This window comes from Neovison vison, chromosome 1, assembly GCF_020171115.1.
Source record: "Neovison vison isolate M4711 chromosome 1, ASM_NN_V1, whole genome shotgun sequence".
Classification (NCBI taxonomy): Eukaryota; Metazoa; Chordata; class Mammalia; order Carnivora; family Mustelidae; genus Neogale; species Neogale vison.
This window is the reverse complement of record NC_058091.1, coordinates 275,654,709-275,682,474: the sequence shown is the minus strand read 5'-3', so window position 1 is coordinate 275,682,474 and position 27,766 is coordinate 275,654,709. Positions and strand designations below refer to the sequence as shown.

The 27,766-nt window shown below is 52.6% G+C and overlaps 1 protein-coding gene across 5 annotated transcripts in view; it reads left to right on the top strand.

The window, feature by feature from the left end:
• Window positions 1-22,562, top strand: part of ARHGEF37 (Rho guanine nucleotide exchange factor 37) — a 53,277-nt gene extending 30,715 nt beyond the window's left edge. For all 5 annotated transcript variants that reach the window (XM_044231623.1, XM_044231638.1, XM_044231630.1 and 2 more), the window contains exons 5-13: window positions 4,810-5,009; window positions 6,358-6,488; window positions 7,166-7,270; window positions 9,126-9,236; window positions 9,977-10,306; window positions 12,718-12,846; window positions 15,267-15,462; window positions 16,937-17,094; window positions 19,600-22,562. In XM_044231623.1, the coding sequence (XP_044087558.1) occupies window positions 4,810-5,009; window positions 6,358-6,488; window positions 7,166-7,270; window positions 9,126-9,236; window positions 9,977-10,306; window positions 12,718-12,846; window positions 15,267-15,462; window positions 16,937-17,094; window positions 19,600-19,809 (1,570 nt within the window). In that variant the 3' untranslated portion in view covers window positions 19,810-22,562. The remainder of the gene's footprint in view (window positions 1-4,809; window positions 5,010-6,357; window positions 6,489-7,165; window positions 7,271-9,125; window positions 9,237-9,976; window positions 10,307-12,717; window positions 12,847-15,266; window positions 15,463-16,936; window positions 17,095-19,599) is intronic.
• Window positions 22,563-27,766: the final 5,204 nt, after the last annotated feature.

Genomic DNA, 27,766 nt, shown 5'->3' with positions numbered 1-27,766 from the left:
TGTAGTTCTCTGAAACCACACTGTGGCTCTCAGCACTAGTGGTTCCAAGACTCTTTTTTTTTTTTTTCCTTTTTTAAAGGAATTTATTTATTTGAGGGAGAAGTAGGCTCCCTGCTGAGTAGGGAACCCAATGTGGGGCTCAATTCCAGGACCCCAGGATCATGACCTGAGCCAAAGACAGATATTTAACCAACTGTACCCCCCAGATGCCCCCCACTTTTTTTAAGAGAGTGAGAGAGGGGTAGGGGAGAGGGGCAGAATGAGAGGGAGAGACAAAATCTTAAGGAGGCTCCACACCCATCATAGATCCTGACGCGGGGCTCGATCTCATGACCCAGAGATCATGACCTGAGCCAAAATCAAGGGCCTGACATTCAACCAACTGAGCCACCCAGATGCCCCTCAATGCTCCTTTTTTGTAAAAAACTTTAAATTAATATCCTGACATATATTCTTGAAATAGATTGGCAGATAGAGAGAGAGAGAGATACCCTGCCTGTATACATAACTGGAAAGAAAAGATAATGGCTTAAAAGTAATAAAAAGAAGTAAAAGGAAAATAATGTCTAATAAAGTAATATGTATTTCAGTGTGGAACTGCCTGGGCACCGCTACCCTAGAAATCCAATGAAAGAATCAGATGCTGGCACCTAATTGTAATAAATAAGTTTGGATTCAAGGAAAGAAAAGTCAGAAGCCATTCCATGTAAGAAGTATCGAAAAAGGAAAGAGCAAAGAAGGCACATGCCGTAGAATGACAAGTAGCAATGAGAGCAAATTTGACCTCCCTGTGTATGCTAAGAAGAAGCAAATGACATAAATGACACAGGGATAACATTATGCTCTGGGGGCAGAGGAAGTGAGGAAGTAGGACGTATGATGTTCTTGCAGATGGTCTGGGTCTTATTTATGAAAGGTAGCATCATAAACATTTCCAGTGCTTGGGGCACCTGGGTGGCTGTCGTTAGGTGTCTGCCTTTGGCTCAGGTCCTGATCCCAGGATCCTGGGTTTGAGCCCCACATCAGGCTCCCTGCTCAGCAGGAAGCCTGCTGCTCCCTCTCCCACTCCCCCTGCTTGTGTTCCCTCTCTCACTGTCTCTGTCAAACAGTCACGGCAGAAGGAGAGGGAGAACCAGCCTCCCAGCTCAGCAGGGAGCCTGGTTCTCCCTCTCCTTCTGCTGTTCTCCCTGCCTGTGCTTATGCTCTCTTGCTCTCTCTGTCAAATAAATAAGTAAAATCTTAAAAAAAAATAAAAAATAAAAAAGACTTCCAGTGCTGTGACCAGTAACTGGATGGAGTTAGATAGTCACAAGAACACCTCTGATCGCGAACTTGCAGCACATTTTGAGGCATTCATTCAGCCTGTGCATGTTCAGAGGGTCCTAGGAGACATGGCACACTGCTCCACAGTGCAGGGCTGTCCTTGCAGACGGCCTGCTGCCCTGGACCCTCCTGCTAAGTGCCTGGAGCAGCCTAGTGCCTGCAAGTTTCCACCGTGCCCTCGATGAGAGCCCCTGGTCCAGTGTTGCCCCAGGAAGGCCATTCATCCTGCTAGCCGTTGCTTTCCACCGCCTCTCTCTTGAGACAGTAGTCCTGTTTTTTTTTTTTTTGTGCATATGATCATGGGACTGTTTCTTGAGCTTAGCCGACTAGAATCACCACACCAAGCAGTAGGGGGTTCTTCCTCATCCATCTAATCCAATTCTTTGTGATTCCAAAATGCATGCTGCTTGCTACCGGCAGGATCTTCAATTTGTCCTGTCTCTTAATGCAGCTCCCACCTGAGGGCCAGGGGATCAAAGCTTGCCCTTGCAGTGGGCAGGAAGCTCTGCAGCTGGGGGCGTGGGTGGGTGGGTGGGGTGGGGAGGTAAAGCTGCCCTGCAGAGGCTGATCAGTCCAGCACAGAGCGCCCACTCTCAGAATGACAGTCGAGGCAGTGTTTGGGGAAGGCAAATAATCTCTCTTTTCCTTTATTGACAATCTTCCTTCATTTTATTTTTTAAAAAATTTTTAAAACCTTATTTGAGACATAAGCAGGGGGAAGGGGCAGAGAGAGAGGGAGAAGCAGACTCCCCACCAGGGAGCCTGACACTGGGTTCGATCCCAGGACTCTGAGATCATGACCCGAGCTGAAGGCAGACGCTTAACTTTATGTGCCACCCAGGCGCCCCTCTTTTTTCATTTTAAATATAAAAGTAATGAATGCTTACTGAAAAAAAGGAATATTTAAACAAAACATGGGGAAATAAAAAGTCCTTTGTCCTTCGGTCTCACGTTTCTCCGTCCCTCCACCTGCTGGTTAACTTTTCCATCCAAACTTTCTTCTGTTCATTTATTTATTTTTTTAAAAGATTTTATCTATTTATTTATTTGACAGACAGAGATCACAAGTAGGCAGAGAGGCAGGCAGAGAGAGAGGGGGAAGCAGTCTCCCTGCCGAGCAGAGAGCCCAATGCAGGGCTCAGTCCCAGGACCCTGAGATCATGACCCCAACCGAGGGCAGAGGCTTAGTCCACTGAGCCACCCAGGCACCCCAGCATCTGACTCTTGATCTCAGCCCAGGTCTTGAACTCAGGGTCATGAGTTCCATCCCCATGTTGGGCCTACTTTAAAAAAAAAAAATTTTTTTCCCCTCCGGATTACCTTAGAAAAGCTGTAATCATAAAAGGCTGCTATGATTCTGTCGTGACCCCTTGCTAATTGTGGAGGAGAGCTGTGATCCTCTCTTTGAAGACCCCATGTACTCTTATTTGTGGACAGCTGTCCTCATGAGGCAGTTGGGCCCTTTCCCATGGAAAGTAAGCCCAGAGGACAGAGCTTTGCAAATAGCTGGTGACTTTTCCATCTCCCCTGCCTGTGGTTGGCCAAATGCTAGGAAACCCATGGTGAGAGCAGATGGTCAGTGTAGGCACGTCTTGACAGGTATTCCTACCCCTGCTTCCCCCACAACCCCCCGCGGCTAATGAGAGAGCACCCACCTGTTCTGCCTGTCCTTAGCCTCAGGGGTGATACTTCCTGGACATTTGGTCTAGAAATATTTCCTTAGGAGGAAGAGTAAGAGGCCAGGGTACCATGGAGAGAGGATGGAGAATGGTTTTGAGCAGCATCTGTGAGTCCTTTTGGAGGAGGCGTGCTAGATACTGAGGTTTAAAACTCTCATAGGCTTCTTGAAAGGCAGGTCTGAAGGCTTCTGGTTATGATCAAGGAAAACTGTGTGAGCCTCTTCCCAGATACCACTGACAGGTATTTTTTCCTGCAAATCCCCGAAATCAGCAAGAAAGGGACTAGAAAAAGTCATCCATTCATCAAATAGTGCATCTGGAAGGGATCTTGACACTACTCATTCTTGTGTTCTGTACCTGTAGAAAAATAGAATGTAATAAACATATACCACTACCTAAAACTAACCAGTGTTAACATTTTGCTGCTGTTTTTATGCTGAACTGTTTAAAGACAAGTAATAGAAATCATGACTGTTTACCATTAAATAAGTTTATTTTCCCTAAAAATAGAAAGAGAGAGAGATTGAAAGAACAGGTGGGAGGAGGGACAGAAGGAGAAGCAGACTCTCTGGAGAACAGGGAGCCTGATCCAGGACTCACCCAGGACCCTGGGATCATGACCTGAGCCGAAGACAGAGGCTTAACCAACTGAGCCACCCAGGTGCCCCCTACCCTTAAATACTTTTTTTTTTTTTAAGACTTTATTTATTTATTTGACACACAGAGAGAGAGATCACAAGTAGGCAGAGAGAGAGGAGGAAGCAGACTCCCTGCTGAGCAAGGAGCCAGATGTGGGGCACGATCCCAGGACCCTGAGATCACGACCTGGGCCAAAGGCAGAGGCTTAACCCACTGAGCCACCCAGGCACCCCTACCCTTAAATACTTTAAATGCATCTCTAGGGGACGCCTGGGTGGCGCAGTTGGTTAAACGACTGCCTCCGGCTCAGGGCGTGATCCTGGAGTCCCGGGATCGAGTCCCACATCAGGCTCCCAGCTCCATGGGGAGTCTGCTTTGCTCTCTGACCTTCTCCTCGCTCATTCTCTCTCTCACTGTCTCTCTCTCTCAAATAAATAAAATAAAATCTTAAAAAAAAAAAATTAAAAAAAAATGCATCTCTATAAATACAAAGTTCTGTGATTTTTTTTTTCAAACTTTCAACTGGTAAAGCCACAAAACCATTTTACTGCATGAAATGTCAAATGGGTGCCCTGCATACAGAGTTGAGCTTGGGACATAGCCAGGTGGACGTATCACGCAGGCAGCTGACCGTGTGAGTCCAGAGCTCAGAACAGAAGTGGGAAAACAGAGGTCTGGGTTGGGGCTGTGATTAAAGCCATCAGACTAAATGAAGTCAGTAAGAGAAGGAGTGGAGGGGAGGGAAGGCCCAAGGGCACTCTGGCATTGGAGGGAGGCCAGCAGAGGAGGCCAAGAGAGTGTCCCACAGAGCAGGAAAAGCAGGACAAAGGGCATCTCTGGGGCCAAAAGAAGAAAGTGTTTCAAGAGCAGGGACAAGTCAGCTGTGTCTGCTGCTGACAGGCCAGGGAAGTGGAGGACCGAGAACTGACCGTTGCATTTAGTACAGATGGGAAAGCAGGACCCAGAAACCGGAACAGTGAGAACTAGCAGTGCTTCTCTAGCATCTAGACCTCATGCATTACAGATGAGGAAACTGAGAACTACGTGAGGAGGGTGACTTGCCTGAGATCACACAGCGAGTTAAAAGGCAGAGCTGGACCTAGAGCCCAGGGCTCCTGTTCCCCGGAACAGTGGGTTTCCCCTACCTAATGCCAGCCTTCTCCCTCAGGCCACAAGCTGGGCCCTCGGGCCTGAGTTTCTTACTGGTGATCCCTCTTCAGAGGATTACAAAGTACCCACTGCTGCTGCAGAAAATCCTGGAGAACACAGTCCCTGATGCCAGTGCCTACCCTGTGCTTCAGAGGGCTGTGTCTGCCCTCCAGGACGTGAACACCAATATCAATGAGTACAAGAGGCGCAAGGAAGTGGGTAAGGACTTGGGGGATTTAGGGATTATGTCAGTGAGAATGCTTCCAGGTACAAAAACACTTATTTCATGCCATCTTCATTAATAAAGGAAATGTAGTGGCTCATGTAACCACAAGTCCAAAGGTAATATGGACTTTAGGTAGGGTTTGATCAGGGTGCTGGCTCCATTTCCCTAAAATTCTCTCATCTCTGATCTTTACTGTGTGTTACTTCATGTCCAGGCTGGCCTCCCTCATAGTAGTAAATGGCTATTGCTGTTCCAAGACTCACATCAGATACCACACCCTGCAGGGATCTTTCACCCCATAGTCATAAATTAGATTGGAGTGTCATTCTGATAGGAACCATTTGGGTCCTGTGCTCACCCTGAACCAGTTACCATGGTTAGGGGAATGCCATAAGTTGTTTGGCTTGGGCCTGGCTTATGTATCACTCTTGGAACCAATCACTGTGATCAGGAGTTTGAGATTATATGAACTGTCTTAGCCCAGTTAGCACCACCCCTTGAACCAAAGTAAGATCAGTCCCTTGCAAACCACCAAACCACATTGCATATACTGTGGAGGAGAAATTAATATGGAGGAGGCCAAGAGCTGTGTGTGTGTGTGTGTGTGTGTGTGTACACATACCTTGGGAAGGCCAGCTAGTGCATGGGAAACTCTGTCTCTTAGGTTGTTAAAACAAAACAGTTTGGGAAATGAGGCAGTGTCCCAGGTAGAGAGCAAACTCCACTGTGCCATCTGGATGGTATGATAGTGATAATCCAGCTCCTGTGACACATCTTCCATTCCTTATCTGGTTTGATCCTTACCGTTGCTCTTGGAGGCTGGCCCCGGGAAGCCTCATGTCACGGTCAGGTCAAATAAAAGCTCTAATCGTTCCCTCCAGATGCCAGAGCTGGTGAGAGGCAGAGCCGGCTTTCAGACTCAGGCCGGGGGTGGAAAGCCCTGCACCAGGAATGGGGCTTCATGGTTCCCAGCCTGGCCTGGCTGACACGGGCCCAGGGGCCTCCAGCAACTCATCTCTCCCTTGAGTCCTCCTTTAGAAAGTCCATTCAAACCCACTGTCTTCTGTGATCCTCCGAGCAAGCACAGGGGGTGGCTGGTCTCGTTTACGAATGAGGAAGCAGGCCGAGGAAGGGGCACCTTGCCCAAGTCAGGCTGCTCAGCCAGCCTCATACCTTGCAGCCAGCCCGGGGCTCGCCCTCTGCACGCTGCTGTTGGAGCAGGCGTGCTGCTGGCATTTGAGACGAGGGTCCAAGCGGACGCCTAGCCAGGTGTGTCCGGGATGCCTGCTCTCCTGGGTCAGCTCTGGTCCCCTGTGCCTTCCCTCTCCTCTGTTGCTGCAGCCTCCAAGTACGCCAGAGTGGAGCAGCTGACCCTCCGGGAGCGGCTGGCCCGCCTCAACACGCACACCCTCTCCAAGAAGACCACTCGGCTGAGCCAGCTGCTGAAGCAGGAGGCCGGGCTGGTGCCCAGGGTGAGCCTGGGCGGAGGAAGGGTGGCATCCCAGCCCTTCCAGGGGGAAGGACGGTGCTGTGGGTGGAGCAGGTGGCTTAGACTGCTGTCAGAGGTGGCAGCTGAGGGGCTGCAAGGACCTCTCCACATGCGTTGCTAGGAGGGGCTAAGCTGTCACCCTCACATGATTCCGAAGAGCTGGCTGGGGCTCTCTCCAGGGCACCCTGTGCTGTCCTTTTCTGAGCATCACTTTCTGCAGATAGGAGAGCTAACCTCTGGGCATGGGCAAGGGACCTGCTTGGAATAGCTCCCAGGAGCAGCTCAGATTGCTGGGGGCACTTACTCTAGACCAGGCATTATTTGATCAGCACAATGAAGTAGGTGTTTTTATTACCCCATTTGCAGCTGAAGAAAACAGGCTCCAGGAGGGTAACACTTGCCCCAGGTCACACAGCCAGGGACCTAGGACTCCTGCACTTGCGTATCTTACTCTGTGATCTGAGTACCAAACCACTAAGCAGCACTCACTGCCTCTAACCATCCCACGCAGCTTTGGGGCTGAAGGACATGGCTCTGGTGGGCAGGGCTGCGGAGAGGTGGGCCCCAGGGAGAGCTTGGGACATGGATGGGCCCACGCGTTCCCCCGCCTCCTCCCTGCGGGGATATTCTCAGCGTTCACAGATCTCACTCTCCTCTCAGACGGAAGACAAGGAATTTGACGATTTAGAAGAGAGGTTCCACTGGGTGTCACTGTGTGTGACCGAGATGAAGAACAATGTGGCTGTTTACCTGGATAATCTGGAGGTGAGGATCCTGCCGGTAATGATGGCTGGGCTGGGCTGGGTTGGGCCGCCTCGGCAGGACGCCTGGGGTCCATCCGACAAGCTGGCAAAGGCACCAGCCGCAGGAACCCAAATGGAAGAGGTCACCGGGTCGCTGGCCGCAGGTCAGAGGAAGGGCCACAGGCGAGTGCTCCCCAACCCACAGCTCTCAGGGTGAGGTTCCCACTGAGCAGGGTTAAAATTCACTGGGGTTCGAGTCCCAACCCACGAGTCTGGCACCTAGAGCAGGTGACACAGGTGCCTATGAAAGTGTGGCAGGTAATATTGTCACATGAAATATGCACATGTCCGAGGCTTAGGATCTAATAGGCTGTTGACGAGACTTTTCAGTAGAGTTAAATGCATAATAATACTTAGAATTTGACCGTATGGATGAACAAAGCCTAAAGGGGCAGCAGTTACTTGACTTGGAGAAGCCGTTGCTGTTTGGGAATGTGGACCCGACAGTAGCCAATTCTGGTTTTAGGGGGAAAAAAACTTTCAGATGATATCTCATGATGTGTCCACGTGAGCAGCAAATTTAATGAAAACTTAAGTACTCTATAGGCCCAAGAAAATGTATTTCTACAGGCTGAATTCAGCCCACAGGAACACCAGTTTGCATGCCAACAGGCACATTATTTTCCTTGTCCCCAAACTCTCCTTCACTGTTGTCATTGACGCTGACTCATTCCATCCACTCCGTCCCTTTGTGGTTTTGTCCTCAGTCATGGCCATTCGCACAAAGCGGCTTGGTCAGAGGATAATGGGCTCTTTGGATAATGGGATTTGGGGTGTCCTTACGGGAAGTGTGGGAAGCGAGGGAGGTCAAAGTTGCAGGCCCCTCTGTGTGGGGCAGATCCCCCTGCTTCTTCCCACTCCATCCTGGGCCCCCTGGGAAGAAGGCAGCAGGAGCCTGTCATAGTGCAGCGAGACGGGAGCGGACGGCTCCCAGAAAGGACGGAGAAGCAGGGTCACATGCGAGACCCATCCAGCTTTGCAGGGTAGGACAGATATTTGAAAGCATTAAGCTGTGTTCCCCCAGAGGCAGGCTTACATGACATAGAGTCCCCCAGCAAGCATGGGACCCCTCCTTTAATCCCCTGAGTGCAGGAAAAGCTGCTTTGGCTGGTGTGTCTTTAACACTGGCGGAGTGTGTCTCGGGCCAGGAGCCTTCTGCCGGCGGGGCTGTCCAGACAGAACTTAATGACGTTGTTTGCTTTTACAGCAGTTACTCTTACATGCCTGTTTGTGGCAGTTACTGCTGGTTTTCCCGTTATGGTAGTGTCATAAGGTGATTAAAAAAAAAATACACTGAGGGACGCCTGGGTGGCTCAGTTGGTTGGACGACTGCCTTCAGCTCAGGTCATGATCCTGGAGTCCTGGGATCGAGTCCCACATCGGGCTCCCAGCTCCATGCGGAGTCTGCTTCTCCCTCTGACCTTCTCCTTGCTCATGCTCTCTCTCACTGTCTCTCTCTCAAATAAATAAATAAAATCTTTAAAAAAAAATACACTGATATGAAAAGGAATGGTTAGTTGATTTCAAGTATCCATCGAATATGTGGAATATGGGCACAGCCGTGAAATCAGAGGTGCCGTGCAAACACACCCAGTCGGGGCAGCACTGGATTAGGGAGAAAGGGCTGGTTCTGTCGCAGGAAGATTCGCTAATCACCCGAGCTGTGCAAGGATGGAGTAGGCTGTGTGCTTCCCTGTCGCGGTGGGGGTGAGGAGGGCTGGACCGCCTCTCCAGAGGTCGGGTGAGCATAGGGGGTGCAGGCGTGGGATGGCCACAGTGGGTCCTCATTGGCTGTTTCTCGTCTGCTCCGGGTCCAGGCTTTCCTCCGCTTCCGGCCCCAGGAGTGCGATCTGGACATCGCTGGAGGGCCCGTGCCGGAGTACTGCAGCCTCATGCGGGAGCTCCAGCTCCAGGCCTTCCCACGCTTCGTGAGTCCAGCTTCTCCTTTCCCCTTCCTTTGAGAGGCAGGTCGTAGAGCCTAGTGAGAATAGTATTTAGGGGCCTCCTGGCTGGCTCGGTCAGTAGAGCGCGCAACTCTTGATCTCAGGGTTGTGAGTTCAAGCCCCACGATGGCTGTAGAGATGACTTAAAGCCAGGCCCTTTATATGATTGTTGCACCCATAACCTTCCAGAGCAGTAAGCAGGGCAGAAATTATTATTATTAATGCATTTTACTGATAAAAATAGCCTCAGCTAATGTTTGCTGTGCCTTACTATCCACCAGGCAGATAAGCTGCTCAACGCTTTATAGTCTCCATTAATCCTCACAACACGGTGTACGGGGCAGAGGCTGCTAAGAGCAGCACTCTGCAGGGGAGAGCTGGAGTGCAGGGAGGGTGACTTCCCAGCTTATTCACATGGTCAGTGTCAAGAGGGAATCTAAGTCCCAAAGACTGTGTTTGTGGTCACCCCTCTCTACAAAATCTCCTAAGATCTGTACACAGATGTTAGGAAGGGCCAGACCTTCTGCTAAGCTCCTACATGCTCTGTCCCCATTGTTCAGATGGGCACACTGAGGCCCAGAAATGTTAGATAACATGCAAGAGGTCACAGCGAGTTGGTGGGGGTGGAACTACCGCCTGGTCCTACCTCCCTCCAAAACCCCTTCTCCCCAGTGCCTGCCCTCTGCCGCTCCCTTTCCCAGCCCCGAGCTCCCCTCTCCCCACAGAAGCAGCGGCTAGAAGGCCTGGTGTGGCAGCCATTGTGCACCCTGGCCAAAGCCCTGGCTGGCCCTCAGAACCTGGTCAGGAAGCGTCTGGACAAACTCTTGGACTTCGAGAGGGTGGAAGAAAAGCTGTTGGAGGTGGGCAGCGTGACGTACGAGGAGCAGGAGGCCCGGCACACGTACCAGGCCCTCAACTCCCTGCTCGTGGCCGAGCTCCCGCAGCTGAACCGGCTGGCCGTGCGCTGGCTGGGCCAGATCCTGTGCACATTCGTGGGCCTCCAGAGGGACCTCGCACAGCAGGTGCTGCAGAGGGCAGAGGGCAGCTTGGCCCAGGTAAGGCCTCTGGGACTGGGGCACCTCTGCCGAGTAGCCAGGGCCTCATAGCCCTGCAGCCAGCAGTTCAAGGGGGCTGGCATGGAGGGAGATTAGGCCGTCAGTGCTTAGCAGGCGGCCATGGGGACCTCCTGGACCTCTCTTATGTCATTTGCCCATTCCTGGAGTCCGATCATGTAAACAAGAATAGAACTGGGACTCCGGGCGATTCCTGGGCTCTGGGATTCAGAAGCGGAGGAGGCTCTGCTGGGAAAATAGCAGACCTTGGAGCCCGTCCTTGGAATATATTAGAAGTCGGTGACAGAGGTCCGGCCCTTCCCCAAAGTCAGGAGTCAGTGTCTCTGGTTGGCGTTCCCGCTGCTGTGACTACTTCTAGCAGCTGCATCCTCGTGAACACGTGGTGTGTCCCTTCCATGCGTTATCCCAGTGCATCCTCACACTGACCGTAGAGAGTAGGTACCATCATCATCCGCGTTCCAAAAAGAAGCCGAGGCACAGAGGGGTTAGACAGCATGCCCGGGGCCACACAGCCGATAGCAGGAGTTCACCCTGGCAGATCAACTCTGAAGCCTGGGCTCTGAACACTGCTTGGCATCCTAGTAGAAAAGTTGTCCACTGAAAGATCTATTTATATAGATCACAAAGAAGTTTGGACAAACTTTCAAGGAAAACTTTGAATTCAGAGCTTTGAGGACCAGGGCTGACACAGGGAAGAAAACCAAGCTGCTTTCAGGTCTGTCTCTGTCAGCGTCAGAGCTGAGGGACTGTGGGCCTGGCCCCTAGGATGGTCCAGCAGTCCTCAGAGCACACAGTATCTCCTGCGCTTCCTGGTCTGTGGCTCAGCCGCCCCCTTGCACTGTGTTGCATGAAACTTCCTCTGAAATGCTCGTGACCCCCGACTCCTTGTTCCAGTCCACCCTGTGGTCCCATTTCCTGGACATCGCTTCTGAGTGTGACCACATCCCTTTGCACAGACCCCTTGCTTGGCCTGAAATGCCTCCAGCCCAAGGCCCTCTACGCCTTTCACAATGCCTGGTGCATGGTAGGAACTCCCCAAATATGTGACAGATGAATGAACCTTTCCATTCCCTCTTGCAGCTGGGAGAGCCCATATCCCCACCGCACACACTCCAACAGCCCTTAGGATGTGCTGTGCTAAGTGCTTCGCAGAGCCTGCCTTCAGCTGGGGCACTGGAAGAAGCTGTTTCTCCTCATTGAGGAGGGCTGGGACGATAGGCTTTTATTCTTTTGGGCCTTCAAAGCATTTAGTACAGAGTTCTGTCTTAGACATGGTTTTGAATTTAATTAAGCCTGAACCATCTGCCAAAAGAAGCATTTCTTTCCCAAAGCTGGAGGGTCAGTGTGATTAGATGATCATCATTCTCTTTCCACCCTCCAGTTCTGTCTGTAGGGCTGCCAGGCCTCTTGTGTTTAGACTGGGATGTGTGGGCCTGGGGAGTGTTGCTGGATGCCAGCAGCGGAAGATCAACTTTATAAAAGTAGAAAGTGTGTCTTTCCTGGTTGGACCTGTCCTTTCGAATGTTTGGACCTGTCAGTGACTGGTGCCAGCTTCCTTGTCTGTGTCCCATGGCCCATTGCCCTGGACCAGTCCCATGGAGCCTGGGAAAGGCCTGCACGGTAGAACCTCAGTCTGCATCCTGGGGGCAGGGGAAAGGTTCTAAGTCAGACCCTAGAGCAGTAAGCTTGGTGACAAGCAGAGAGGGCTGGTCTCCATTAGCTGTGGATCTTACTCGTTCCTTGGTTGTTGGGAAGAATGTAGGAGATGGCTAGCTAGGCCAAGGTCTCAGGATGGGGCATTACTCAGAATTCCTTGGGTTCCAAACCAGCTGAGGCATAAAGAAGGACATCCTGATTTGCATAAATGGGATGCCCAGGAGGCGATCAAACCCATGGCAGGTGCATTCAGCACAAACAATGTCAGGGCTCCAACTTTCTCTCCATCTCCTAGCTCTGTTTCCCTGTCTGGGCTGGCTTCATTCTCAGGACAACCTTTTTCTGCATGGTGGAAGAGACAGCTTTTTCATCTCAGCATCTAAAAGAGAAGTTTTCCTCTTGCTCTCAGCCTTCATATTCTAAATGTGATGGGAGGATTCTGCCTGGCCTTGCTCGGGTTCGTTGTCTAGTCCGTGGGCTGCTCACAGCAGATGGGAGAAGGGAGGCCGTGCCTGACACCCCTGTGGCCACCACTCCATGGTGGGCAATATTCCTAGACTCCCACAGAAGGACGCTTTCTTGAAGGACACTGAGCGGGGCAGTCAGCAGACACACACGACAGCTGACGAAGACATTAAAATCCCTCTTCACACACCTGGGGCTGGAATGTAGACTACCCAAATCTTTCTGTCCCCTTCCTCCCAGAGAATGCTCTGATGACAGTGTCTGTCCCACAGCTGCCCCACTACCACCTCTCCGAGCCAGTCTTCTGGAAGCTGGTGGAGGACACCCTGGGCCAGAATGGTCACCAGCTTCGCTCCTTTCAAGAGAACTTTGAGAAAGTGCTGCCACCTCCCACCGTACAAGTAAGTGTCCCTCCTTGCCCCGCAGACTGTCCAGTCTTTTACCTGCCAGTGGGGGAAGGCCCGGTCCCGTTTCCTTTTCTTACCTCAGGTTTCCCTGTACCCTTTCCCTCTCTTCTTTCTGTCTGTGAGCCAGAGGAGGTGATAGGATTCACACCACCTACACACATGCTCCTCGTGGCCAATAAACATCAGAGAAGAACAGTAGAATATTAAGTGCAATTAGACATAATAATAGACAAGTGACATCAGCATCCCCAAACCTGGAATTTCACATTTTTTTAAAAAAGCTTACTCTGTTTCCTTACCATCCCACTGAACCGGCTTCAGATACCAGCATTCAGGGTGAATAAAAAGTGGGAATAATAAATCATTTACATTTTCATTTTGCTATGGCATTTTCAATTGCAAAACACAGCATTTCAGCTGCATTATGGTTTACAGACTTTGGCTGGCCAGATGCTTTTCTGGGTAAAGTATTTTTCTCTAAAATAGAAGGAAAGGGTATGTTTCTGGTGCACTTGAAGGATGTACGCAGGTAGCATACGTCGGAAGTGGAGCTGAATTAGCCGAAGGGAGAGGGGGGCCCCGCAGGGGACAGACCTGGACGAGAGGCTCCTGAAGCTGTGTGTTCAGTCCCATGTGAAATGTGAAGTCAAGGGTGGGGAGACAGGGTCAGGATTCCCAGAAGGGAGGAAGAGGCCCCAGAGACCCAGAGAGACAAGTAAAGGAGCCATCCCACAAGGGCTGGCCCATAGAGGTGGCCTGTGCACCTGACTGGAATGCAGAGAAGACCAAAGGCCATCAGGGATGCAGGCCCTCTCCGAGGAGAGCGGACACTTCCATGTCCCCCTTCCCCTCCACACCAAGGCTGTCCCAGCCAGAGGTCCCACGGGGGTCGGGGTGGCGTGGGCCCTCCAGTGTAGGGGGAGGACAGGTACAGAAAGTAAAGAGCAGAGCAGCCACTCAGATGAGTCCTGGGAAACTCTTCTCTCTCTCTACTTGAAATAATAATATTTTTCTTATTGGAAAAGCGTTTCATGCTGATTGTAGAAAAAAAGAGGAAACAAAGAAAAACAAGAGAAAGGAATGGAAACATCATGATCCCAAGGTGTGTTGCAAACTGGCAGGAAGAGAGGAGATGCCCCCTCTTTTCCACCTTTGTTCCCACCCAGCCCCCCACACCCCTCCTACACATTCCTGACTTCTTTGGCTCGGGGTTCAGAACCCACAGAAGTGAGGTGGTCTCCCAGGACAGAAGCAGTCCTCGTGATATCCTCCCACGTGTCCCCTTGGTCCCTCTAGGGAATGCGGCTCTTCTCTGCCCGGGGCCTCTTGGACTTGAGAAAGAAGGCAAACGTTTCTACATAGCTAGCTTTTACACTCTGGGTAACACCTCCATTCTGGGAAAAAAAGCTCCTCTGTCTCCACATCCACCTAAGGGCCTGTTTAGAAACATCAAGTTCTGCTAGTTCTTGAGCCTGACTAGTGAACCCACTGGAGTAGGGGTAATGGCAAAGTGGCAGAGTCTCTGCCCCAACGTCCCTGAAGGGCACTTTTGTCTGCTTTCCCTACACCAAGCACCTCCTCCCCCAGAAATTACCACATAGGATATGATCGCTGTATATATACACACACATATATAGTCAGAGAATCTGTAGTAAATCTGTATTCAATATTTTTAGTTTCTTCTTTGTTTTGCAAAAGGGGTCCATCACCCCTAAGTCTTTTCTTGGTGATACTTTTGCTGGAAGAAATGAACAAGAAAACAAAGGCAGTGCCAGGAGATTTTTGGATGCATGGAAAGCACCCCTGAGTCATTCTTCCCGGCTAGCTGGCCGTTTTCATCAGGGCAGAACTGTCTTCTGCGTTTCTGTTACCCCATTCAGAAGGCTTGTAAACAGTAGGTGCTTGATAAATACTCGTGGAATAGAAGATAGCACTCCTTTCCGTCACACGTGAGGAAGGGTCTGCACGCATCACCCCGTGCCGGCTGTCGGAGCAGCTGCACGAGTCAGGCCTGGTGCCCGTGTGAAGGTCACGGTCTTACTCATTCGGGCTGGAAGACCTGTGCCAGGCTTTTTCCTGTGGGGTTATTCATCTTAATGCTGTGGCCAGAATTTAGGGCCCCATTCTAGAGTTCTGTAACTGAGAACTTCTGGAAGCTGAATTAGAATTTTAGAAAATTCCAGAAGTTTAGACCTAGGAGGGATTTTTTTTAGAGGTTAAATTGAGGGGTTTTTTGAGATCCCTTCGGAGCCTAAGAGTGTATGTCCTTCCTCTAATCTGTCAGTGAGGCGACTACTGCCCATTGGCAACAGAGGAAGCATCGGTGCAGGGCTCCTGGCTGTCAGCACGGGCAGCCAGCTTTGACACACCGACTGAGGCACCTGTGTCTCTCTTTGTCCCTCCCCCACCCCCAGCCACTCCTTCCAGGGGCTGAACGCCAGGTGCAGGCTCTCCTGAGCAGGTACGGCCCAGAAAAGCTGTACCAGGTGACAAGCAACGTCAGCGGGGCTGGGACTCTGGACCTCACGCTGCTGCGGGGCCAGGTTGTGGCTCTCCTTCAAAACAAGGACACCAAAGGCAACAGCAGCCGCTGGCTGGTGGACACCGGGGGTACGTGGGGCTTCGGGGGCTCTTCCCCTCCCTCTGGGAAGCTCCCCAACAGGAACCAGTGGGGAGATCCGGCTGTGGGCAGGGGTCTGGCTATGCAGATTTGCGATGTGAATTGACCCAGGTGAAAACTCAGGGCTTGGGGCTCAGCCAGCTCAGCATGGCCTGTGCCATGCCACAGAGAGGAAGTGAGTCTATGTTGCTACATCTGTTATCAGGCACCTGTTATGTGCCTTGCGGACCTCACAGACTTTTGGGGTAGACAGAGATGTGCAGAGAGAGCTCCAGCATCTCCCTCAAAGATGTAGACATGCAGAGAAGGCATGCTTGGATCCCAGCTACAGGGAGGACGTCTGGCATCTAGAACGAGAGACGTGTGGTCCTGCCTGCCCCCATGCACTGGTCCCAGCCTTGGATGTGCTGCTCAGGTCTGGGTGCCCCAGTGTAACTGGGCAGGAGGCAAGTGGCACCTTGAAACCAAGAGGAGATGGCCCAGCAGTGTCTTCCAGAAAGGGGCCTGTGACCCACATGATGAGGGTCACACAGGCTCACTGGGAAGGGATCCACAGACAGTTTTTCCCCTTCAGGCAGTGTATTGTAATTGTCACTGAAATATTTTTCTGCGTATGAGAAAAACGATAGCCAGTTCATAAACCCGTAATTTTATTCATATTATTGGTAGAACAAGTCTAAGTTTTAAAAAGTGAGTTTATCAAAAAATTAAGTGTGTGACTCTTGATCTCAGCTCAGGTCTTGATCTCAGGGTCGTGAGTCCAAGCCCATGTTAGGCTTCACACTGGGCACAGAGCCTTCTTTAAAAAAAAAAAATTTAAGAAAATGGTACAAATCCAGCAGAAACTGTGAAAGGGCAGTCTCATGACTCAAGTTGACAAACAGCTGAATTGGATTCAAGCCGGCCACTGGGGTCAAGGGGACTGAGTTTGGATCCCAAGTCAGCCACTTGACTAACTGCGTGATCTCAGAGAAGTTAGCGGAGCCTCTCCGAGCTCCGCTGGCCCAGCCGTCAGATGGAGACAACAGTACTGACCCGGAGGCTTGGCATGAAGACTGGACAGTCAAATGCCAGTCCCGCCGCCCAGCAAGCTCTCAGGCGGTGCTCGCCGGGCACGGTGATGGGGAGCAGAATAGCGCTGGAGCGGGGACTGGGGGCACTCAGCGAAGAGAAAGGCAGTTTCTGCCTTCTGCAAAAGGCTGTGCTGAGTGAGGAAGCAGCCCCGCCCTAGGTCTCCGCTTGAGGGGAAGGGGACCAGTGCCAGGAAAGCAGTATTCATACTAGCCCGAGGGAGAACGTCTTACCCCTGTTCAAAGCAGAGTGGGTTGCCTTGGTAGGGACCTCTTTCATGTTGGGAAATTGTGCTGGCGGCATTCACATCCATGAATGGTGCTGACTGCCTCTGCCACTAAAAGGGATGGGAAGGGTGGTCTGCAGCCAGATAACATTGTGCGTGTCCTGTAGGACATCGAGGGTATGCACCAGCTGGGAAACTGGAGCTGTACCATGTCATCTCCGGTCAGGAGGAAATCAAAGGGCAGGAGGGGCCTCACCAGGACTCCCATCACCTGGCACCAGAGCCCATCCCAGCCCCTGTCCCCTCTCTCCCAACGGTGACCCAGGTGAGTCTGGGAGACAGGTGGGGTTTGCCCTCCCATAGCCACCTGGAGTGGGGCTTTGATCTTCCTCCTGTTGGAAGAGGCTACCGTCCCTTGAGGCCAGGGCCTTGGTCAGTGACCACACTGGTGTCTGGTCAGGACTGGACCTGGAAAAAGGAGGATTTCATCCCTGCCACATAAACAACCCCTGCCTCCCTATCAAGGGGATGAGTGGAATTCATTCATTCATTCATTCATTCACTGTTTGCCAGGCATTGTGCTAGATGAGAGATGTAATCATGAGCAAAAGTAAATCTTGGTCCTTGCCTTCCTCAGATTTATAACCTGGGGGTGGGGGAAACAGCAATTAATAAAATAATCATGGGAATCATTGTAAAGTTAGAGCAATGATAAGTACTGGAGCCCTAGGTCTAGTGAGAGAGGTGCAGGAAAGGCTTTTCTAAGAAGAATGATACTTTTTCTCAGATTTGAAGGGTGAGCAGGGATTAACTGGATAAAGGGAGTGTGCCGGCATGTGGATGAGAAGAGCTCCCCAGAAAGTGTGCATAGTGAAGGCAGAGGCCCAGCATGTTTGTGTGTGTACACGTGCACATGTGCGTGTCTGTGTGTGGACAAAGGAGGGGCACGTGGCGGGGAGGAGAAGGTAGGGGTGCGGTGTTGCTAGAGAGGTCGGCAGGGCCAAGCCAGGGGGGCCTTGTGGCCTTGGCAAGGGTGTCTGCCTTGGCTTCAGAACAGTGGGGATCCCAGACGCATGTTCACAGTGGCATTAGTCGTAACTGCTAGGAAGTAGAAACAAGCCAAGTGTCCATCAGCAGATGAGTGGGGGTAAGTGAGATGCAGCGTAGCCGTACAATGGAGTATTACTCGGCCGTGAAAAAGAAGGAAGGACCAGTATGTGCCGTCACATGCAGCTCTGTGCAGAAGTCCTCATGCTGTATGACTTTGTATGAAATGTCGAAACCAGGCAAATGGCTGGAGACGGGAAGTACATCAGTGGTTGGCAGGGACCGGGGGAGGGGGCGAGTTGGGAAGGGACTGCTGTCTCGAATAGGGGGTTCTTTTTGAGGGGATGAAAATGTTCTGGAATTAGAAACGCTGATTGCACGCCTTTGAACCTATTAAAAACGACTGGATGGTACACTGTAAAAAGATGACTGCTACAGTATTTGAATTCTACCTCAAAGCCAAAAAAGCGATGGGAAGCAATTAAAGGGTTTGGCTTTGCTGGGACAGAGTCGTCGAGGGAGGAGAAGCTCTGTGGGGTCGCTGTGAGGGCCGGAGGAGCTAGGAAGGCCAGGCCAGGCATATGTGAGCTTCAGTAAACGGCAGCCGCACTTCCCGGTAGAAGAGAGCTACACCTGTGACAGGTGGGCAGTAGAAAGGGCAGGAGCAGCAACAGGGAGCAGTGGTAGGAAACCAGAGACTGGCAGTGAACGGTCCGGGAGGACTCAGGCCTGAGAGAAGCCTCAGGTGGGCTGTTGGGGAGCAGCGGAGAAGCCTGTATGATGTGAGGTATGCAGCGTGGGGCTCATCCCCAGGAAGGCTCCGAGGGCCAATGACTCCTGCCGGGCATTCCCGCCCATCAGCCAAGAACCCACAAGGAGCTCCCCAGAGGGCCTGGCTGGGCCTCAGCTCCACCCAGAGTGGGCAGCATCTCTAGGTCTGGGTGAGCCCAGCCGTCCATCATCCCAGACACATCAGCCACTTCCTCTGTTCATGGGTCCACACTTGTGGAATGGTCCCCGTCCTCCCCCGCTTCTGACTGTTACGGAGGGTTGGCCACAGTAACAGCAGGAATTGTAAACAGAGTCAGGGCACCCCACATGTACTGAGCCCTGAGCGTGTACTGGGCACAGATGCACATCATTCATTGAACTCCCACAATTACCTGGAGTGGGGGATGCTATTACTTCCATTTCGCAGATGATGAAACTGAGGCCAGGGAGGTGAAATATTAGCCTAATAACTACCCTCCCTTCCAGTCCCCCCCTCCCCAGTTCAATGCCTTTCCTTAAAAATTAACCTAGTCCCCTGATCCCCCGTCTCTACTCCAAGTTGGGAAGCGGGCCTGGGTAGGTGACACCCTCAGATCAGGGAAGGGTTTTGGGGGAGAGGCTGCCACGTGCCCTGCTCAGTGGGGTGACAGCAGTGGACCGAGGGCGCCCGTACTGACAGGCCTGGTTTCGTTGCTGTGTGATTTTGAATGAGCTCTTTGACTTCTCTGAGTCTCCATTTCCTTATCTGAAAAATGGAGCAGATAGAATTATAGAACTGTGAGAGTCAAGCCCAGGCAACACGCTGGAACAGAGCCTGGCACACAGTGGGTATTGCTGGTGGAAGTGGCAGCAGTAGCTTTCCTCTTTAGCATAGAGGGTGTCCTTGGGAGGTGGTGACTGCCCCGTGGGCACTGAGTCGGGTGGGAGGGAGCAAGACGAGAATGGCATCTCTGGGTTGGGTGTGTCTGTCCCCACGCCGCCCTGTTTCTGTGTCACTCCCCATGTGTTTCAGGCGGTGGCGGTGTACCCCTTTGTGGCCAGAAGCAGCCATGAAGTGAGTCTGCAGGCGGGCCAGCTGGTGACTGTCCTAGAGGCCCAGGACAAGAAGGGGAACCCGGAATGGAGCCTCGTGGAAGTGAACGAGCAGAAGGGATATGTGCCTTCCAGCTTCCTGGCCAGAGCCCCAAGCCCAGCTCCGTGGGGCTGGAGTCTGCCCTCCTAGGGTGCCCGCTGTGGTGCCCGTGCTGCCAAGGGACAGGGAGGCTTGGATGCTAGGACCCTGTGAGAGGAAGGAATCCAAGAGAAGGCGGGGGTGAGAGGGGAGATCAGGTCTAGGTGGGGTGAAGGGCTGCCAGTAGAGGTGGGTGGGCCTTGCAGGCATGCCTGGCATGGGTGAGCAGGAAGCGCTCCAGCCAGAGCCACTCCTCAGGTCTGCAGAAAACGGGGTTCCCGTCTGAAGTCACAGAAGCCTGGATGGCAGGTCAAGTTGATGAGGACTTGCTGTCATTTATGGCCTGTCTTACCTGTGCTCCCATCCAGCCCTGCCCACCGAGTGGGTCACGCAGGTGAATGTTACCTGTGTGCGTGGGGTTGCAGGGCGCTGGAGAGGTCCAGAGCTGTCTGGCCTGACAGTTCACTCCCTGCATGTTGCATCAGGAGACACCGCAGCCAACAAATGCTGGCAGCTGAGTTGTCTTGGGCGGTGAACCTCCCCTCCAGCCCTCTCTAGCTGAGGAGCAAGGGCTTGTGAGGGCAGTGGAAAGGTTCTCCTTGGCGGATCCTCGGAGCGGGTGTGGCTGGGTCACCGTTCTGGAACGTGTTTAGGCAAATTCAGAGGCTGTTCCTGGGAACCAGAGATTTTGAGGGTGAGGAGTGAGGGTGCGGGCACATGAGGCTGTGTAGCTGCTGGGCGTGTGTTCTCTGCACTAGGGAACAAAGGGCATGCAAATTGCTTAGGCAACTCTGTGCAGCAGGTGATGGAAAGCCTGGTGGGTGGGGAAGCTTGGGTGATGGCTTGCTTTCCTGTTTCTGGAAGTCGGGAGCCAGGGGGAGCACCCGGTGGTTTCAGGGCCTGGAGGTAGCAGGTGGATGTGGGTGTCAGTTGGCGGAAGGGCCTTAGACATAGGACACAACCTCAGTTTTCTCATCCACAAAGATCTAACTCACAGGGTTGTGGCGAGAATGGCCTGAGGCTAAGGACGGGAAGCACCTTGTAAATTGTGAAGTGTGATAAAAATGTCAATTTTCATGATAGCATGAAATGGTCTCAGACCAGCAATGGTCTCAGGATGGCCCCAGCGCCCTTAGGCCCAGCTACAGAGTTGGAGCCTCTGCTGGCCCTGCCCAGCCGTGGCAGACACTGGGACTGAGCATGGGGCCCTCTCCCCCCAGCCCAGGAGCTACCTCGGGGCCCCTCTCCACACTGCTTTCTAGGTAGCCAGTCTCTTGAACTTGGTGAGGTCAGACCCATCGCCATCCCTTTCTAGGACCTGGAAATGGGAAAAACAGTACCTGTTCAAGGCAAACCGACCCACTGGGGCCGTTCTGGGAGCAGCCACCGTTGAATTGCCCTCTCTGGGTTGTCACTTTGGCTAAGATACATCTCGGGATTCAAGGAAGAGGGGAAAGGGGGTCTGGCCTGACCTGTAATACAAATTATACATTTGGGGGCCGACCCAATCTAGAGGCTGGGGGAAAATTCAGTGTTAACTTAGACTTACCTCCAAGAACCTCCATGGTATTGTCACTGTAGCGCCTAAAGCAATTAGCTCTGGCTTTGGGAGGGCTTTTAAGAAATATATACATGCCCACGTGAGATCTGCACCTCACTCCTCGGTTCAGGAAACTGGGAAGATGGATTGTGCAAGAGAAACTCAGTCCCCACTGACCCCGTGCTGGCACCAAATTCACTCTGTAAGATGCTCTTGACTCATTTTTCTTTCTCTTTCCCACTAAGATTTCTAATACAAGTAGAAGACATAGGGGAGCATTTACAAGACAGGAAATCCACGTGTGGGTCCCTCAGTGCTTACTGAGACTCTCCTGTGGGCTAGAACCCCAGCTCAGGCTTCTCAACCTGGCTGCTTGCTGTGGGGCCGGTGACTGATGCCAGGATCCCGTCCTCCCACCGCCCCGCCCGCAGAGATTGTAATGGAGTTGGTCTAGGCTGGGGCCAGGCCCTCAGGAACTCAGAAAGCTCCCCAGGTGCTTCCGGTGTGTCCCCAGGACTGGGGACCTCGGCCTGAGACAGGCAGACCATGAACGAGACGGATCTGCAGTCTGAAGCGGCCGCAGCTGTAAGCTGGGATGTGCCCCCTCTGAGTTCTGTCCTTGCTCAGATGTTTTGAACAGGCAGCTTTAGAGATGTTTTGAAAGAGGACAGCCTGTTCTGTCCGGTCCCAGAATGTATATTTATTAAGTGCCATGAAGAGGGACCTGAACAAAACTGGATGTTCTTGAAGGCAGAAGGCAGAAACCTGGAATACATGTGGAACCACATCTCTCTCGTGAGGGGAGAACGAAAATGTCTTCAGGGGCACACAGGTTGTGGTTTCTTGTAGACTAGGGGTGGAGATCCAGAGTCAGTGACAACTGAGAAAATGCATGTTGAGAGGCAGAGAATGGCCTGGATTTTCTGCAGAGACCTCTGTGTAATGTGCCTTGCCCCTGCCCCCCGGAATCCTGGAACCCTGCACTGCGTCCTCCGCCCTACGGATTGCCCTGTGGGGCCGCCTCTCCTTGAACTTGCGAGGGTATCTGCCCGGAAACCAGACAAGGCCGATGCCGAGGGCGGCCCTTGCTCCCTGCCGCAGAGTGCGACCTCTTTAACCTTTTCGGCCCAAACCCAGGTCTGAACATGAGGGCAAGGTTACAATATGGAGGAAAAATGAATGGAGTCCCGCTCACTGTGGGGAGCTCTAGCTTGGTGAAGCAGTGATGGGAACTGCTGAGAATAAAGGGCTTCAAAGAGGAAAACGTCTCTGGAGTTTGCCGGACTCTAACCGTTGGAGAGTCAGGTGCCCCAATGGGACAGGTGTTCATAAAAACAGGACCTCGTTCATTCATGTGTTCATTTTCCTATTTTTTTTTTTTTAGAGATTTTATTTACTTGAGAGCACGCATGCACACACAGAAGTGGAGGAGTGGCTAGGAGAGGCAGAGGGAGCAGCAGACTCCCCACAAGGCAGGGAGCACAACCCGGGCCTCAATCCCAGGACCTGGAGATCATGACCCGAGTCGAAGGCAGACACTTAACTGATTGATCCCAAGTGCCCCTCATGCGTTCATTTGATAAGGGTCTACCACACATCTCTAGTGCCTCTAGGAGTTGGCCCTGGCTACTGGGATACAGTGAGAAGTCAGATGGGGGCCCTGTCCTCCCAAAGCCCACTATCTGGGGAGGGAGACAGACAAGTCAGTGGTCCATTACATGCAGTGTAAGTGTTCACACAGGGCAGTAACAGGTGCCACTGGAGCCCAGTGGAGGGGTCAGTGTCCCTAACCAACACTGGGCCACTAAGGAAGGCTTCCTTAAAGAAGTAACATCCAAGCTGAGGCTTAAAAGGTAACTTGGGTTGGGTGAGGGTGGGACAGAGGGCACATGCAAAGGCCCAGAGGTAGGCATAAGCATGTTTCATCAGGGAACCAAAATGCTGTAGAGCTAGAATGCAGGGTGTGTGGGGGAGTACTAGTGCAGGGAGAGGTGGCTTTGAGATGTCCACATGGGAAGGAGCTGAGTTGTGTTCTGAGACCGGCAGAAAGCCACTGAAAGGATTGATGTAGAGAAGTGACATGCCCAGGGTCGCATTTTAGGATGCAAGCTCCAGTTCATTCTGGAATTTCCCCAGGGTCCTGTCACATGGCTCAAGGAATAAATTGTCAACGCACATTGCTTACATAAACATCCCAGAGGGAACAGGAAGTCCTGCCTCCCAGGAATCTCCCGCCGGCTGGAGAGACAGGACATACAGGCATCAGGCAGTTACCTGCTACCACAGGGCAGCATGCTGTCAACCCCAGAAGGGGACTGCGGACCAGGCTTATAGGTGCTCATATAAGTGAGAGGGAGTTTTGGGGGCTGAAGTGATCAGGAAGGCTCCCTGGAGGAGGCAGGGCAGGTGCCAGGCCTTTTGGAATAAGTGGGATTGGGGAAAGCAAAAGAGAAAGAAAGGCCTTCTCAGGCCTAGGGAGGCAACATGGTGGTGTGGAAAATTGCCCCACTCTTGGCCTTAGAAATCCTGAGTTCAAGGCCTGCTTGACCATAGACAAGTAACAGCGCACTTACGGCTTCTGCATGTGAGTAAGTGGGATGAGGGTCCCCAGCCTGCCCTGTCCTCTTAAAGTACTCATTGTAGCATCCTGGCTTATCCTAAGGAGGCACAGGCTCTCTCACCGGGACCTAGCGTCCAGTGTGTAAGTCATCATGGGGCCTATTGCGGAGGACAGAGCCTAAAGTATCCTGGGCTGGGGTTATGGAAAGAACAGGATTCCACTTCCGGCAATATCAGGAAGAACAGCTAGCTGAACCATCCATTCATCCATCAATTCAGGCTCGGTTCAACTAGCCTGAGCCACTTAACATTGCTCATCTGTTTTCTTAGCGGTAATTTCCATATTTACCTTTCCTGTTTTCTCATCTGTAAGATGGGTGCGATTCCCATTCTCACAGGGCGGGGGTGAGAAAATTAAGTGGAACAGTCCGAGGGAACGGTCACGGATAACGCATCAGGAACCTCACTGCCCGGCCATGATGGAAAGTGTGGGCTGTGGCCACCAGGTGGCAGCAGGGCTCTACCAGTCTGCTGAGGGGCCGCCTGAAATGCCCGTGGGGTGGGGCAGGGGGCGCAGTTGAGCTGAAGGACCAGGTGAAAGACGTTAGGGAGTGGTGGGGACTGTGATGGACCAGAGCCCTCACCCACAGTCCAAAGCAGCTAGCAGCTTCCTGGCTCTAATCAACATTCCACATCAGAATGAGGGCTCAGTGGTGCCAAACATTCTGATTTTTTGTTTTTTTTTAATGAGAGAGAGAGAGTGCCCATGAGAGGGAAGGCCAGAGGGAGAAGCAGACTCCCTGCTGAGCAGGGAGCCCCAGTGTGGGACTCAATCCTGGGACTCCAGGATCATGACCTGAGCTGAAGGCAGTCACCTAACCAACTGAGTCACCCAGGTGCCCAGACATTCTGATTTTTCAAGAGAAGCCAGAAACCAGGGTTTTGTCTGTTTTTATTTATGTTTTTAAGATTGTATTTACTTGAGGTGCCTAAGTGGCTCAGTGGGTTAAAGCCTCTGCCTTCAGCTCGGGTCATGATCCCAGGGTCCTGGGATCAAGCCCCGCATTGGGCTCTCTGCTTCGTCGGAGCCTGCCTTGCCCCCTCTCTCTGCCTGCCTTTCTGCCTACTTGTGATTTCTGTCTGTCAGATAAATAAATCTTTTTTAAAAAGATTGTATTTACGGGGCGCCTGGGTGGCTCAGTGGGTTAAGCCGCTGCCTTCGGCTCAGGTCATGATCTCAGGGTCCTGGGATCGAGTCCCGCATCGGGCTCTCTGCTCAGCAGGGAACCTGCTTCCCTCTCTCTCTCTCTGCCTGCCTCTCCGTCTACTTGTGATTTCTCTCTGTCAAATAAATAAATAAAATCTTTAAAAAAAAAAAAAAAGATTGTATTTACTTATTTGAGAGGGGAGGGGCACAGGGAGAGGGAGAAGCAGACTCCCTACTGAGTAGGGAGCCCAATGTGGGCATTCAATTGGCTGAGCGACCCAGGTGCCCCTGTTTTTATTTTTTGATGTGCAATCTATGTGGGGATTGTGTGGGCCACAACAGGCTTCCTCTTTATATCTTGTGCCTGAGTGTGGGTGGACTGTTGTGGGTGGAGAATCTCCTCTGAAGAATTCATTTCATATCTTTCTATTTCCTGTGAAATGCCTTCATGTTTCTCCACTTTACTCAGACACGAATCCCCCTTCCTTGGGTCTCTGGGAGTGCTGCTTCCTTTTATGCTAAAGTTACCATGGCCGTCTTCAAACTTTTATTGGACTGTGGGCCATATTTTCTGACCCACCCATGAGAATCTCCATGGTACCTATCCCACAAAGTTCTTTTAAGGATAAATGAGATACTGATAGAAAATCACTTACCCCAGCACCAGGCACACTAGATCTCAGTAAACACAGTTATCATTCTTATGGGGACCGTAGCAGAGATGGCATGACATCTAGAGGAAGGTTCATAGGGCCTTTCTCCTTGTATGTGGGAGGGTGACAATGCCTCCTACTCCCCTCCGGAGGGGAAGACCCCGACCCTGGCTCTCGAGGGCCTGGCTGCGGTTGGGCACAGCCCTTCCCTCAGAAGCTGCTGTCACACCCCAGAGGCATGCTGGAACTGCCCATGCTCTGGCCATCTGTGGTGCTGCCAGCCTGGGCCAGGTGTACAGCCTTCCCATCCAGGGCGATGCTCACCGGCATGGGTGGCCCGGATTCTCCTGCCTCTCCGACAACAGGGCTCTCTGCTGTCTGCTGCACCCGGACAGGTCAGACGGTCACTCAGGCCATAACCAGGCCCTCTGCTACTGCCAGAGCAGTGACTCTGGTCCTAGGCTCAGGGCCGTCTGCACCCAGGAGCACTTTCTCAGGGTGTTGTCAGGGGACCCACAGCTCAGGGACAGAGCTTGCCGGAGGCTCCAGAAGCAGACTAGGGAACAAAGATCTGCCCCCTCCTTAATTAAGTTCATTAAGCTTGAACTTAATGCTGGGCTCAGGAGCCCTGGCTGCTGCTATTCGTTTACTACGGATGCCCTAGGCAGTCCCTGGCTTTCCAGCACCTCTAGAGGGGGTTCTGGGTTCCCCATCTTGGGCCCATCTGCCTGTCCTCAGGGGTCTGGGCGTCCTCGGATCTGAGTGGAAAGAGAGCTCTATACAGCGGCCACAGGTTTGGGACACCCCCAAGCCCCGGGAGGGTTAGGTCAGAGCAGGCATGGGGGTTGCGGCCATCCCTTCTGGGCAGCTCCCGTCTCCAGAAGTTGGTTATGCACTTGCCTGCCCTCATAGGCATCCCCCGCCCCGCCCTGCTCTGTCCTGTGGGGAGAACATTTCCCAGGGCTCCGTCCTCTGGTGTCCTGGTAGGAGATAGGAGGGGAGAGCCCAAGGTATTTCTCCGCTTCAGGCAGCCTCTCTCCTTGTGGCGGCCTCTGTGGTCCCAGCTCCCACCAACGGCCCCACCCTCGTGGTCCCCTGACCCCCTGGACAGGCCTGGCTATGCTGCCACTTCCTGTCAGGTAGCTCCCGATCCCGCACACTCGAAACACGTCTCTCCTGCCTGGGCTATTTCTTGGGTCTTCGGGCACTGGTGTAGCCTCCTCCCTATATTAAATTTTTCGATTCAAAAATCCACTCCCTGACCAGCTAGTGACAGATATGTTGCTCAGTAGCTAGGCACTGGGAAGTGGAAATATGGGGCTCCCAGCTGCCCCTGCCCCTCAGGGAGGAGGGGGACCATCGCCAGGCCTTGGGGGCCTTTCCAGCCCTTGGAACTGGAGTCCTTGGGACTGCCCTCCAGCAGCCAGCGGCCGAGTGGCTGATGCAGCAGGGCCAGCGTTGGTGAGGGTCTGCTGGGCTGCCCCTAGTCCTACTAGGGACTGTTCCCTAGCTGGGACTGTTCCTGCAGGGCCCGAAGTAGACAGAGACCCAAAGGCAGCTAGCTGCATGAGAGCAAAGCCAGGGAGAGGGTCCCCTCCCTCCAGCCACGGTGCCTGGAGTCCTGCCCTGTCTCAGGAGGGGCAGTGAGCCCCAAGTCAGGGAGGAAGGAAGTGCAGGTGCGGCCCGTGGTCGGGGAAGAGGCTGCTTATCTTGATTCTGGGGTCCCAGGGCTTCAGGTGTCTCAGCAGAGCCTCTGACCTGGGGACAGACCAGGGCCTGAAGAGAATCCCAGCAGCCTCTATCCACGACTCACATGGCTGCTTGAGGGCTCTACAAGGGAGTCCATTGTACATGATTAATTCCGTGCCTGGCACATAGCAAGGTCTCACACGCTGCACGCTAAAAACATACAAACAAACAAACACAAACAAATCTCACCAGCAGCCAGCACAGAAGAACTCATTCTGGAGGCATTTCACGAGACACGCTGTGTCCTAGTTAGCATTGAGCCCCGGGCTGCTCCCCTGGGACAGAGCCAGGCTGGGAGCA